The 15,577-nt window shown below is 38.0% G+C and overlaps 1 protein-coding gene across 2 annotated transcripts in view; it reads left to right on the top strand.

The window, feature by feature from the left end:
• The window catches only part of LOC130027426 (ATP-dependent translocase ABCB1), a 107,015-nt gene that overhangs the window by 23,780 nt on the left and 67,658 nt on the right, over positions 1-15,577 (top strand). For both annotated transcript variants that reach the window (XM_056118194.1, XM_056118193.1), the window contains exons 5-7: positions 12,759-12,816; positions 14,665-14,856; positions 15,268-15,439. In XM_056118194.1, the coding sequence (XP_055974169.1) occupies positions 12,759-12,816; positions 14,665-14,856; positions 15,268-15,439 (422 nt within the window). The remainder of the gene's footprint in view (positions 1-12,758; positions 12,817-14,664; positions 14,857-15,267; positions 15,440-15,577) is intronic.

Genomic DNA, 15,577 nt, shown 5'->3' with positions numbered 1-15,577 from the left:
CTCCCCAATCTTCCTCTTTGGTATCACTTTTCTTTGGAAAACTTTGGGAAAATTTTGGATGTTTGCTTATGCCATTTCTGAAGAAGTATTATATATCATGGTTTGGAGTTGGGATATTTTGCTGTAAACCCCCACCTTTATCAATTTAAAATTTTGAGATTTGGGCAAGTTATTCATTCCTTAATTTCTTCATCCATACAATAATTGGAGAACAGTAGAATTTGCGTCACAGGGTGGTTGTGAAGTTAAATGGATTCATTTGTTTAAGCTTCACAGAATAGGACTTTATTGAAATGTGCTCAGCAAATACTGTTAGTGTTATTATCAGTAGAAACCTCATGTTTCCTTATTCCTCATGAGTGAACTTTCATGACTTGCTAACAGTGTTTGGGTTCCTTAAATTAGTTCATCTTTATAAAAATCTGTGTTCATAAGTTAAGTTTTTTTGTGGGGGTAGGTGCACACCTGGCAATGCTCTTTCATAAGTCCTGGCTCTCCCATCAAGAATTATTCCTAGTAGTGCTTGGAGGACCATATAGAATGGTGGGAATTGAATCTGGATATTATGCATGCAAGACAAGTGCCCTACATGCTAACTCTCTAGCCCCCCCATAAGTGAATTTTTTACAGTGGCAAAAAGCTTGGGACATTCCTAACGCTACTCAATATACCAGTTGACTGACTGTGAGCAATAATCATTCCTTTAACCAGAATTTCCTTAATAAGTAGACTTCTTGCTAAGCCATTCAGGGAAGGGAGAGGTTCTCAAAATATAGCTCATGAGCAAAATCTGACAGGCTTCTTATTTTTATGAAACTTGTAAACAAAAACGGCTTTGGCATTTTTAAGTCATTGGGGGGAGGAGTCATAAGAAATTTGTTATGATATTTGAATAGGATATGAAACTGAAGTTATAGTATCTGTTAACCTCAGTAAAACTTATAATGGAACACAGTTATACCAATTCATTTACATATAATTTGACTGCTTTCAAACCCACAGTGGCAGAGTAGAAAAGGTGACGAAGAAATTATATATCGTCTATATAACCTAAAATGTTTATTATCTGCGTCTTGATAAAGAAAAAAGACTTCTAATTTCTGAGGTAGGATATTTAATTGGTGGTTATGATCAGTTTGTAAGTGAAATTCCTATGAAACTATTCTTTTTATGCATCAACCACTGTTCATATTCTAACTATTCATTTCCAGTCCCTCTAAGCAGAATGGACGGACTAGTGAATCAACAAAACAAATCAACAGTTGGATATAATTAGTGCTATATACAACAGCACACAAAATATTTGGGAGAGGAGCCAAAGGCCTTTGACTCAATGTATTAGAATCATAGATGGTTTCAAAGAGGTGATAACCAAATTTGGTGTACTTTATGCACATAGTAAGCATATTCTATGAAACAAATGAACCATTTGCAAAATATTACATAAGATAAAATTAATGTTTTTCTTCATACTACTCCTTGTTGCCATTCATCTGTGTTATTTGTCCTCCTGTACCTTTTAAGAGGCAGCATACTATCTCTACTGAAATTCTTAGTCTAGAAGTGTAATAAATTCCGTCACTAATCTGTCCATCTGCAGATTCAGACTTCCAAATACCCTGAAGGTTACTTGAAATAGCCTTCACTGAATTTACTGCAGAGTCAAGAGAGGAATGCAAGCAAATTTTTGCTGTTTCTGTAGAGGGAACCAACCTACTTAACTCTTGGGGCCTTTGCAGATCTTTATTCTCCTCAGGTTTCCCTGTGCAGAATGTTATTACCTTTACATGGGACTAGACTAGGTGCTGGAGCCTTTCTATTAGAAGCAAGAAGTATTATCTGCTTAGGAAAACCTGGGTTAGGATTAGAAAAATCGATAGAACAGTGGGTAGGGTGTTTGCTTTGCATGTGGTCAACTTAGGTTTGATTATTAGCTACCCCATATGGTTCCCTGAGCCCACCAGGAATGATCCCTGAATATAGATCCAGGAGTAAGTAATTCCTGGTCTGAAAGCCAAAAAAAAAAAAAAGTCAAAGAAAAAAAACTTGAAATTTGCTAATGCTCTTAAAACTTTAAGTTTTTGAATTTTACATTAAGCATGGGATATATCCATATAGTTCTAAAGTCTTTCTTTGAGTGAATAGATTTTTCTCTGAGGATGCAGAAAACCTCCTATAAGTTTCTTTTCTGCTGGCTTATAGAGACAGTCTGGTTTAGTCCATTTTTTGTTGTGTCCTGACTTCCTGATACCTATTTTATGCTAGAATTTGCCTTTACTTTAAAATCTCTGGTGAATGGAGACTCAGATACTACCTGACTGTGTCACATCACTTTTTTCATATCACTTTCACCCAAGTTCTGAATTTCTGTAGTATTTTATGATTTATCTTTATTCTCCTGAGACTCTCTGGAAATAAGTGTAAATAAGGGCAATTGTCATTTTTTAATGGCCTCAAGTCAGTAATAATTCAGGGTTTCAACCCAGTGCACTAAAGAAGGGGGATACCCAGAAAGGAAGATGCCGAGGATAACATACTAATCCAGAAATTAAGGACACAGAGATTTTCAATCTGTCACGGTAGTTAGCTCCCAAAAATTAAAATCGTGCCCCTGCTAATATATAATTAGTGTTACTAATAAAACACTAATATATAATTAGCGTTACTTCAGTTTATTGTTTTAAAAAAACAAAATGATTATGTTTAAATGAACTTCTGATGGCTCATTATTTTGAAAGATTCAGTTGGATCAGTATACATTGAGGGCACATGCCTTGTGAATGACTTTTCTCTCGTACCTTAACTATGTTGTAGTTTTGCTTATTCTCCTAGACTCAGGAATGAAGAACAGGAATCACTCAACTCCTAATACAAGTTAATAATTCAGATCCAAAGGGAAAAGTTAAATCAACTTGTTTTTGTGTTTATCATTATATTTATCATTCTCACTTACACTGTTCCAAAATTTATGTGAGGAACACAAAAATATGCCGTTTTCAAAATTACCTCTATTTTGATACTTGCTTGAACTAATAAGGTAATCATAAATCTTATTACATGTGTTTCAAGAACTTTAGTTCTATGCAGACAACGTGATTCTCTGTCCTCCAGACCAGCATGATGTTTTTGATCTGAACTGGAATATTAGCTGTTATTTAAAGTTGAAATGCTTCAGAGATTGGGGAGGGTAGGATGCTTGCCTTGCACCCAGACCTCGTGGATTTGACCCCTGGCATTCTTTATGGTACCCCAAGCACTGCCAGGTGTGATCCCTGAGTACAAAGCTAGGGGTAAGCCCTGAGAATAGGCAGATGTGGCCCCAAACCACAAACATTTATCAAAAGAATTGAGGTACTTCATAAATTCCATGATTTCTTTTTTTTTGGGGGGGGGGGGGGTAGGGGACCTGTTTTCTTGCAATAGTTCAAGACTATCCATTGCAGGGAAAAGATTTAGAGATAAATGATTTATAGAAATGTATCTATAAATTTGGATACCAAGTAACGGCAAGATATTTCAGAATGCGTAATTTAGTGTGACAAGTTTTGTTAGTTCAAGTTAAAAAGTAACGTGGCTAGTTTTTATATGATTTATATGATAATAAGTTATAAAAATAAATATTATTCATTGGGGGGTTTAACTTTGGGAGGAATACTTTTTCAAACCAAAAAGTATATTGGATGCAATTTAATTTCTGCAATATAGTATAAACAGCACGGTAGCACTGTAGCACTGTCCTCCTGTTGTTCATTGATTTGCTCAAGTGGGCCCAGTAACGTCTCCATTGTGAGACTTCTGTTACTGTGTTTGGAATATCGAATATGTCACAAGTAGTTTGCCAGGCTTTGCCGTGCAGGCGAGATACTCTTGGTAGCTTGCCAGGCTCTCCAAGAGGAGTGGAGGAATCAAACCCGGCTCGGCCGGGCCGACTGTGCGCAAGGCAAATGCCCTACTGCTGTGCTGTCGCCCCAGCCCAGTATAAACAGCAAACAAAATTAAAAAGAAATATAAGCAAAGAGTATTTGCTCCATGTAGTTTCTAATTAAGCAATATGGGATAAATTAAAAAGTGAATAAAATGAAAGTTTGTACATTAAAAAAAAAACCCTAGATCTTATATAGTCCAAACCAATATTTTTATTTTGGGGAGTGGGGTTGGGCCACACGCAGGTACTTCAGGCCTATCTTGACTCTGTACTCAAGAGTGACCTCTTGCAGTGCTCAGGAGACCATTTGTGGTTCTAGGAACTCGAACCTGGGTCATGACTGCTGCAGCTTTATTCAAGGCAGTTGATTTACTTCCTGTTTGATCTTTCCTGCCCAGACCATAACAAATGTTATGCAGAGACCAATGCTGAGAGGAAGTTGAAGCAATGTGCCTATGATGGAATTGCTTGCTCATAGACAGTGCAGAGTTCTTGGGCCAATAATATTACCTTTTAGCTTCAATTCCCCGTCCCCGCCCCCGCACCCCTCCCCACACACACACACACACACTTTTGCGTTGTTTCAAGCCCCATCCAAAATTGAAGCAACTTTTTACCTTTGGTCCTTTCTCCCTCTAAGATATGGATCCATAGATTGGTTTATTGTTGTGTAGGGAAGTCAGCCACAAGGCACAGTTCTTCAGATAAGAGGCATGGAAGCAGCAGGCAAGGAAATTCTGGTTCCTGAAGTCTTCTTGGCTACCAACAATAGCCCGCACACACCCACACTGAGAAACAGGATCAAACCTGGGCAAATACCAGAAGAATTGATCATTGAGGCAGGAGGCCCAAGTTTCTCTTCTGGTTCCTAGAGTTTCCTGCAATTAGATGGAAAAAAAAAATGGAACTGTGGGGTTCCTGAGCCAAATTGGGATCATGTGGACTATTTGCATCAGTGGTTTACTCTTTCAGAGAATTCCTTTATGTAATTAACATTGTCTTAGAAGTTCACCAGTGAAAACAAAAGAGTGACTTCCTGAATTAACAAATGGGGAGAAGAGTCTGATGCCAGGATCTTTGCTGTTCTACCATCAACTGGCAGCAGTGTCAAGGTCATCTTACATATGACAAGGTGTCTCCCCAGCTAGAATCTTTGTCTTGAACCATTCTCATCTCTTGCCTCCACAACAATGGCTTTCTAATCTCCCCTCACATGCCACCATGTCAGAATGAGATTTTGCTTAATGAAATAAAGTTAGTGAGAGAAAGAGAAACAAAAAAATGTATTATCTCACTCATTGGTCATATATAAATAAAGAAAGAAGGGGACAGAGGGATAGTATTGGGGGTAAGTTACTTACCCTGATATAGCCAACCCTTATTCTATCCCTGACACCATATATGCTCACCTGAGTACCACCAGCCAAATCAAGACTAAGTTCTGAGTACTGCCAGGTATGACCCCAAAACCAAAGCCAATCCAACCAAACAAACTTTCAGGTGATGAAACCAAATTAATTACCAGAAGAAAGGGGGAAGGAGGTGGGTTGTAGATTGGCAGAAGGTTAGATTATAAGGTGTAGGATAGAATTAGACTTTTAGATATTAATTTATTTGGAATTGTTTGAAATTAATGTGAATATGTACAGATGTTGATTTATGATGCATTAGTAAATTTATAGGTTACGATTTTGTAATATTCAGTAAAAATTAAAGACCCCTATTCAAGAAAAAATAATTTTCTTAATTTAAAATTACCTTTTCCAAGACATACCCTTGTTAAATTATTGCATCTGTGATAAATAAGTATTGAATACTGCTAAGTAGAAAAAATAAGTAACACACAAAGGCACAACTGTCAGCCTTTTATCATATTTATGAAAGAAATTTTACTGAGGTTTTTAAGAAGAATGTAGAATTCACACACAAACACGCATGCGCATGCACACACACACACACACACACACACACACACACAGACCTTTAAGCCTAAAATATTTTACCCTTAAAATTGCCATTCAAATATAATGGAGAAAAAAAGACTTCAAACAAACAAGATAATAAGAGTTTATCAGCTCTAGACTTACTCTAAAATAGTTATTGGATGTAACTCCTTATGAAATAAAGAACATAAAACTTGAGCAAGGTCATACAGTAGCAGAAATATAAGCAACAGTGATAGGAGACAATAACAAAACATAAAAGTGATAGGACAGAATCTTTATTGTCAAAGATATGTCAATTCCTATACAAAAAGGATTTTAGATTAGACAAAATTTTAAAATGCAAGTGTAAAAGTCTACAGAAGGCTCACTATAAACTATTTTCTTTGCCACATAAAATTAAAAAATACAAAACCAAAATAAAAACCAAATCAGGTCATATCTTCCCCAGTGGTTTTTCATAGCATGAAATAAGTTCAAACAACAATGGCCTGTATATGGCCTGATCTCTGCCTGAATTATCAGCCTCATCCCTGGTTACCCGCTCTTTTTGGCTACACAGATCTCCTTTCAGTCTTTGAACACTTATACCACCTTCTAGATCTGGGGCCATCTTCAATCCTATCACTTCTTAAGATAGTGCCTTATAGGGCCAGAGATATAGTCTAGTGGTTAGGGCATTTGCCTTACACACGGCTGACCTGGGTTCTATCCCTGGCATCCCATATGGTCCCCGAGAACCATCAGGAGTAATTACTGAGTGCAGAGCCAGGAGTAACCCCTGAGCACCATAGAATATGACCCTCCCGCCCTCCCCCCCAAAAAAGATTGTGCCATATTTGGTATCTCTCAGAAAGACCTTTAATCCCCAAGCCACCCTGTCATTGTAGTCCGCTGTTTTATTTACTTGTTAAACGTTACTACTCTAAAACTTTCTTCTTATTTTTTTCCCATTTACTAGTTTATTAAAATTGTCCAAATGGTGAGAAAGGGCATGGGGGTGGAGGTTAGAGAGAAAAAGAAAGTTCTTAGGAAAAACTATTTCAGATAGCTCTTGATAGTTCACCCTTCCATGTAAAATTTGGGATCTGAAAGTGAAACAATTGTCTACTTGCACAGACATACAATGAGATTAGAAAGAATTACACTTTCACTCTAGATGTCTCAGTGTCCAGAATAGTGTCCAGCATGAAGACTCTGTAAAATATAAGTTGACTGGGGGCCAGAGTCATAGTATAGTAGATAGGGTATTTGCCTTGCATGTGGTCAAACCGGGTTCATCCCTGGCAACACCTGAGCCATGCTCCCCTGAGCTCCACCAGGAGTAATCCCTGAGTGCAGTGCCAGGAGTAAGCCTTGAGCATATGAGGTGTGGCCACAAAAACCAAACCAAAACAAACAGTAGAACTAAATAAAAAGATAGAGTGACAGCTATCCTTACAAAATAATCTCATTTTTAACATGGAGAAAATCACAAATTAGTTCTCATTACCCATTTTTGGGGGAGTCTTCCCAAGCAATGCTCAGGCAGTCTGAGGGCCACTCCAGGCGATCCTGGCCTGGATAGTTCAATGCCTGTGCCTAGTAATGCAGTTCTGTTTGGACCTAGTAGTGTTTGGGACTACCAGGGCTATACCTGGCCATATTGCATAGGGGATATGTGATGCCTGGGATCAAACTCAGGTCCTTTTGCACACACGTACCCAACCCCCTGAACTATCTCCCTAGTTCCATCACTTTTTCTTTATAATATTCTTGAGAGTTCAGAAGTTAAAATTAGTAAACTTACTGAGATATTTGGATTAGGTTAAAATGTTATGTAGCCTGATTTTTAATGGCATAGAGTAGTTTATATGCTGAACATTAATTGTTTAAAGTCTTTGGATTTAGGGGAGGCTTTTCTTACCAGGTTGTAAGCTCTGCTCTGTGCTCTGTGTGTGTGTGTGTGTGTGTGTGTGTGTGTGTGTGTGTGTGTGTGGTGCAGAGGAGACATTTATGCCACACCTGGTGGTATTCAGGGTTTACTCCTGGATCTATGCTCAGAGAACCGTATACTGTGCTGAGGATCTAATACTTGGGATCAGCCAAGTACCTTGACTCTCATAATATTTTTTTATCTTGTGTGAAACACTTAAGTACAAAATAGAAGTCATGGTAGGATATTTTGGTAGAAGCCAACATGTGTGATCAATATGAAACTCAATAGTTGTTAGTAGATGAGGTGGCAGCAGATGGAGTAGGTTTATAGTCCACAGATGGACTGTGAGCACAAAGAAGACATGGGCAAGTTCTCTAGTTCACATCAAAGGGTGTGGCAAGCAGGGGATAGAGTTAAACCACCAGTATCTCTGATTTAGTAAGTTGAATCATGTCAACTACTCTAGAATTCTGTTGAGTCACTGTACCCACTGTACTCTGGGTAAGCCCTTTAAAGAGAGATAATCTCTCAGCTCATTCATGAAAGGAAGACTCTTTTCAGAAGGAAAACTTGTGGTAATAAAGACAGGTTGAGGATGGCAATAAAGACAGGTTGAGGGTGGCAGGAAGAGGACCATGAGACAATGGTGGAAGGAAGTAGACACTCCCATGGAAGATGTGGTCTTGGCACACTGTATGCATGAAACCTCATTATTTTTAGTATTGTAAAATACATTTTTTTAAAGAAGAACCTCCAGGTAGAAAGAGCACAATGAGTGGAATTCATGCACAATTCAATCAGGCTAATCAGTGGCTGAATAAATAGCAGTGTTCCTACAAGCCTTGGGAGAAGAAAATCTTCATTCCATTTTCTATGGCATCTGTTTTCATGTTGCAGAAAACTTTTTTTAAGGGTGGGGCACTCCCCAGTGGTACTCCAGGTACCTAGGAGCCACTCCTGGTGATTCTCCATCAGCCAGAACAGAGGGTTCAATTTAGGGCCTGAGGAGGCTATGCTGTTTGTGCCCTATAGTGCTAGGGATCACCAGAGCTATCTGGTCAATGCTCAGGGGTCCCTGGGGCAATACTTGGTGGCGCTTGGGGGTGAGAGGGGGACGGGGAGGGGCGGATGTATGTGGTTCTGGGAATCAAACCAGAATCCTTCTGACCCTTGTTTCGCTCCCTGGACCAGGAAATCTTTTTTGTTTAAAAGAGTGGAATTTAGTCTCTTGAATTTAAAGCAAACTGTTTGGTCATGCTCAACTTCCTCTTCATTACCCAAGGGCATTGACTACAGAAGCACAAAAGCCAGGAAGAAAGGGGGTGTTGGATCCTTTGTTTCAGCAGTGGACCCCCTAGAGACTGTGACTTCTCAGTTTTCTAGCCACTAGGATGAAGAGAAAGAATAAAGAGAATACCTGGAGAATCTTGAAGTGGTTGACACTTCAAAATAGTTATCTTACCCCATGTGTACTTGTGGCAAAACTGCAAAGGGATAGTGTGCCATATTATGGGACTTGGGCTTATTGAAGTATCAGTCTTGGACTTTATACTTTAGGCAGTGAATTGTCATCAAAGGCTATTAACAGAAGCAATATAATTTTATTTTTATTTTCAAAGATACAATCTAGTGGCAATATGAGAATTTGATTGCTGTAGAGTTGGGAGACTCCTAGTGGAGCAGAGGTTAGAGAGGATGGGGTCCTGAACTAGAGCATTAGCTAAGAGTTACGGAGAGAATCGTGGATGCACCATATATGGATTTGAAGTCATGAAAGCTGGGAATGGGTGAAGTCACGCTTAAGAGTGTCTAGGTACATGGAGGAAAATGTAGGCAGAACCCTCCATGACGTTGAAACTAAAAGCACCTTTAAAGATGAAACACCACTGACCAAGCAAGTGGAAATAAACATAAACAAATGGGACTACATCAAACTAAGAAGCTTCTGCACTTCAAAAGAAACAGTGACCAAAATACAGAGAGATCCCACAGAATGGGAAAGAATAATTTACCCAATACCTATCTGATAAAGGATTAATATCCAGAATATGCAAGATACTAGTGGAACTGTACAAGAAAAAAACCTCCAACCCCACCAAAAATGGGGAGAAGAAATGAACAGAACCTTCCTCAAAAAAGAAATATAAATGGCCAAAAGGCGCATGAAAAAATGCTCCACATAGCTAATCATCAGGGAGATGCAAATCAAAACAATAATGAGATATCATCTCACACCACAGAGACTGGCACACATTCTAAAGAAAAAAAGCAACCAGTGCTGGTGTGGATGTGGGGAAAACGGGATGCTCTTTCACTGCTGGTGGGAATGCCAACTGGTCCAGCCTTTCTGGGAAACAATATGGATGATACTTCAAAAATTAGAAATTAAGCTTCCATATGACCCTGCAATACCACTTTTGGAATATATCCTGAGGGTGCAAAAAAGCAAAGTAGAAATGACATCTGCACCTATATGTTGATTGCAGCACTGTTCACAATAGCCAGAATCTGGAAACAACCCGAGTACCTGAGAACAGATGACTGGTTAAAGAAACTTTGGTACATCTACACAATGGAATACTATTCAGCTGTTAGGAGAGATGAAGTCATGAAATTTGCTTATAAGTGTATGAACATGAAGAATATCATGCTAAGTGAAATGAGTCAGAAAGAGAGGGACAGACATAGAAGGACTGCACTCATTTGTGGAATATAAAAATAACATAATATGAGACGGACACCCAAGGACAGTAGACACTAGGGCCAAGAAGATTGCCCCATAGTTGGAAGCCTGTCACATGAGCTAGAGGAGCAGTCAGCAGGAATAAAGAAGGGATCACTAAGTCCATGATGGTTGGGGGAATCATTTGGGATGGGAGATGTGTGCTGAAAGTAGGTAAAGGACCAAACTTGGTAACCTGTCAGTATCTGTATTGCAGACCATAATGCCCCAAAGTAGAGAAAGAGTATGGGGGAAATTGTCTGCCATGGAGGCAGGGGGAGGGTTGGAAATGGGGCATATACTGGGGATACTGGTGGTGGAGAATGTGCACTGGAGGAGGGATCGGTGTTTGATCATTGCATGATTGAACTCAAACATCGAAGCTTGTTACTTTCTCATGGTGATTCAGTAATAAATTTTTTTTTAAAAAAAGAGTGTATGTGAAATTCTGGAAAACATAAATGTGTAGAGAAGACGGAAAGCATGAGAAACACAGTGGTTGAGATGATCAGTGAGGGCTTACAACGGGTAGAAGAACTAGGAATTGAGGTTGTGGAAACTAAGATGTGATCAAAAGTCTAAGCAAATATTTTATTTTAAAAAATGCTTCTCATAGGTGATTGACTTTCTTTCTTATGTTGAAAATTTAGCTAATGTGACCAGAGATTTCCAGCTTTTACTATCAAAAAACAGTGACAATTTTGATATACTAGTCTCATTTCCTTCTTTATAACTAACTGTTGGTTTGGACAGTAGCTTTTTGAGATTCTTGAAAGTAAATTATGATCTCTCAGATAATTTTAATTTGAAAGTTTTGATATTGTGTAAAGTGTCTTTAAATTATAGTTAAATTAAGAATTGTATTCTTTTTAATGACTGTAATTATTTTGATTTATGGATTTTTCAGTTTTGATACAACTGGGTATTTTTTCTAAAATAGCATACAGTATAAATAAAATGGCATGGCAATTTGACTACTAAACATGTATTTTTATTAAAAATAATTCTATTTGGGGAACATATCTGACGGTGCTCAGGATTTACTCTGGTTCTGCTTGCTCTCAGGAATTACTCCTAGTGGGGCTCTCCACACGGTGTGGGTTGCTGGGGATCAAACAAATGCCTTACCTGCTGTACTGTCTCACCGTCCCCTAGACTGAGTTTTAAAACACAGTTTTTTAACAGAAATTTGTATGTGCTTTTGTGTTTAAGTACACACACACACACACACACACACACACACACACACACACAGGAAAAATAGTAAATTATTGACCTTCTTGCGGGAGGAGGGGGAGGGCCATGGAGTTATAGAACAGCCTGTAAGCACTTGCTTTGCATACACTGACCCAGGTTGGATCCCTCTATGGTCCCTCAAGCCCACCAGGAGTGATTTTTGAGTGCAAAGCAAGGACTAAGCCCTGAGCACTGCCAGGTGTGGCCCCGACCCACTCCCATATATATATATTTATATCCATATATATATATATATAGTGTGTGTGTGTTTAAGTGCATGTGCTTTTATATATTAAAGAACATACTTTAATGTATTTTTTCAAGTTTGATATATTGAAATTTTGATATAAAGTTAGAATTTGCTAATACTGCATGATCCACTGGTATATATCATGTATTTTACATTTTGTATTTTAAATAAAAATAAAAATCATAAATTCGTTGTTAGTCCTAAATACTAACTGCTTTATAGTCAAGTCTGTATAGAAATAACAAAGACCCTACAAAATAATCACAGTGGTAAGGCGTTTGCCTTACAAGCGGCCAACGTAGCTGACCCGAGTTCGATTCCTCCGCCCCTCTCGGAGAGCCCGGCAAGCTACCGAGAGTATTCGATATGCCAAACACAGTAACAACAAAGTCTCCAATGGAGACGTTACTGGACCCGCTCAAGCAAATCGACGATCAACGGGAGGTCCTTTACCTTTACCTTTTATCTTATATTTAATAAAATTTTTTTGTTCAAGGCACCAGTATTTCTGCTGACATTGTGTTGCTTAATAAATGTGGTTTTCTTTTGCAATAAGTTTTATTAACTTTTGTATATGACTGCACGTACCCAGAAGTGAACAAGTTGAATCTATGTCTTAATGACCACACAAGGTTAAAAAGGACTTGGTTGGAAGAGTTTTTTAAATGTAAATTGTTAAATAAAATAGCTAGGTTAAATTTTTATGCTAATTTTAAGTAGAATAAATAGACATAATGATAATGATCTATGTGTGTTTTGCTTAGGTTATCCCAACATCTCTAAGGAAGAAGCCCTCAACCAACTGGAGGATAAGATGACCACGTAATTAGACATTTTTCTTGATATTGTTAATCTTTTTTGTATTGGCTCAGTTGTGGCAATGTTTGAAATTTTGCAACTATAATTTTTCACTATTACAGTAAATATTCAAAATTTTGAGGAAAACAATTCCCTTTTTAGTTTTCCAGGGGAATAAAAATTTATTTTTTTATAAAACAGTATTCTGGGTAAGAAGTCATCAAAAATAGGTTTAAACCTAGATTGTATTTATATATTCATTTTATATGCAGAGAGGTTAGAGTTCAAAATACTCTTTTAAAATATAGTTAAATAAAAAATTACATTTCCAGTGGCATTATAATTACTAGTTTTCTTTCTGGATGTTTTTAGTTATGATAGAGGAGATAAGTCAACAGACTTTAAACACACACACACCCCTCTCACCACCCCCCCCCCCCCCCCCACACACACACACAGAGCGCATCTAGTTCTAAACAGTGAAACAAAGCATTCCAGAGTAATATAGTCCTTCCAAACTTAAATCACCTTGGAGTTTTCATTAATGATTTACCTGTCTTGAACTTTGCTCCCCAGAGTTGCTTATAAATGATGAACAAAGGTATGAGTTGATGGAAGAAAACATAAGTTCTTCAATAGATATAAATGCTCTGGTATATTTGAAGATAATTGAGCGCTTAATTGTATTTTGGAAAATGAGAAGCAAGTACTTCTAGGAGAGGGGTTTTGTTTATGTTAAGAAAATGAAACAATATAATATTAAACATGCTTAAATATAAATATATTTGAGTTAACATTCACTGATGATTTAAAATTACATTTACTGATTCTCAAAACATGTGTTCTACATGTTAAATCAGGTTTCATTTAAACTGTATCTTGCTATATCATTATAACTTGGAAAATAATTATTGTATTATCTGGTGACTATAATTTATTCTGATTACATTTCACTGTTTAAACAAATTGTAAATTATAAGATATAATTTGGAAAGGATATGCTTATCAAGATTCTTGCTGGGATGAACACTGAGTAGTTAACAGTAGTGCTACTTTGTTGTTTTTATAGTTTCTCATAGCTCATTAAAACATTTTTATGTATGCATATTTTGAAGATAGACCATACTGAACTTTAAAAAATTGGGGTATTTGTATTATATATTGCATTTTAGGATGCTTGTCTAGAACCTAAAAGTTATTGCTCAATAGGAAACGTGGTTTTTATTTTCACCTACCTCTTGGCATCTAAACTGTGCCAGTTCAAAAGGCCAGGGACCATTTCCTTCTCTGTTAATGATCAGAACATTATCATAGGACTCAAAGCAGAAACCTCTTTTTTTTTGTTTTGTTTTGGGACCTCACCCAGTAGTGCTCAAGTCTTACTTCTGGCTCTGCTTTCGGGGATCACTCTTGGCAGGAACTGAGGGACTGTATGGGGTTACCAAGGGTGAAAAGGGTAGAACCTGGGTTGGTGGTGTGCAAGGCAAGAGTGTTAGCCACAGTACTATCTCTCTACCTTGAGCTGGCAGCATGCAAGGCAAGCATGCTATCCATTGTACCATCTCTCCACCTCCTTCAGAAACCATTTACTTAAACATGCCACTATATTGATAAAGAGGTAATGGGATGCTGGCCACCAGGCTCTCCTTAATGTAACCCTTCTTATATTTGGAGGAGGGGTGCTAGGATTGAACCCAGCATCTTATACATGCAAACTATATACTCTACCACTTACCTACAACCCTGATCCCTTGTTAAAGATATGAGGATGGGCAGAATCACTGAGAAAGTGAGAATGAGTGATTTGTTGGGGAAAGATGCATTGATTGGGAAGCAGAATATGTATATGAAAGTCCTGTTGTTGTTTTTCAGGTATGCCTATTATTACAGTGCAATCGGTGCTGGTGTGCTTGTGGCAGCTTACATTCAGGTTTCATTCTGGTGCCTGGCAGCTGGAAAACAAATATTCAAAATTAGAAAGCAATTTTTTCATGCCATAATGCGACAGGAGATAGGCTGGTTTGATGTGCATGATGTTGGAGAGCTGAACACACGACTCACAGAGTGAGTGCCAAATTTTAGGTTTAATTAAGATCTTTTAAGGAGATGTCAATACGTGACTTAAGTTAATTGTCTACTTAATGCTTCTTGAACAAATGCGATGACTTAGAACCCTGGCAGGGCATGAGGAGATCTGCATGATTAGCACTGAATAAGGAGTGGGATTTGCCAGACTTTAGAATTCCTCTGAGACTATGTCAAAGAGCAACAACATGGTGTAGTGTGGGGAAATTTCTGATCAAGACCCTAAATGGAAACTGATTGATCCCATACTCAATACCCTCCTCCCCAAATCAGTCTCTGTTCCCACCCCCCCAACCCTCCTGATCTTTCCCCTGAAATAAACAAGAATCGAATTCAGGAGGAAAGTTCTATGTTCACAATTCTCACATTTATTTCTAACACTTTCTTTAGTGATGTCTCCAAAATTAATGATGGAATTGGTGACAAAATCGGAATATTCTTTCAATCACTAGCAACATTTTTCACTGGCTTTATAGTAGGATTTACACGTGGCTGGAAGCTAACCCTTGTGATTTTGGCTGTCAGCCCGGTACTCGGATTCTCAGCTGCTGTCTGGGCAAAGGTAGGTGAAACCTGTGAATCAGTCTTTAACTATCTCTGCACCCTGCCCCAAACCATGGACAACCTGTTTTTTATCACCTAATGACCCTGACTCTGTGGTTCTTAGTTATAAATGTTACAATTAAAATAAGTAGGAATA

This window comes from Sorex fumeus, unplaced genomic scaffold, assembly GCF_029834395.1.
Source record: "Sorex fumeus unplaced genomic scaffold, SorFum_2.1 ptg000037l, whole genome shotgun sequence".
Taxonomy (NCBI): domain Eukaryota; kingdom Metazoa; phylum Chordata; class Mammalia; order Eulipotyphla; family Soricidae; genus Sorex; species Sorex fumeus.
The sequence above is the reverse complement of the archived record's forward strand: the minus strand, read 5'-3'. Positions and strand labels throughout refer to the sequence as shown.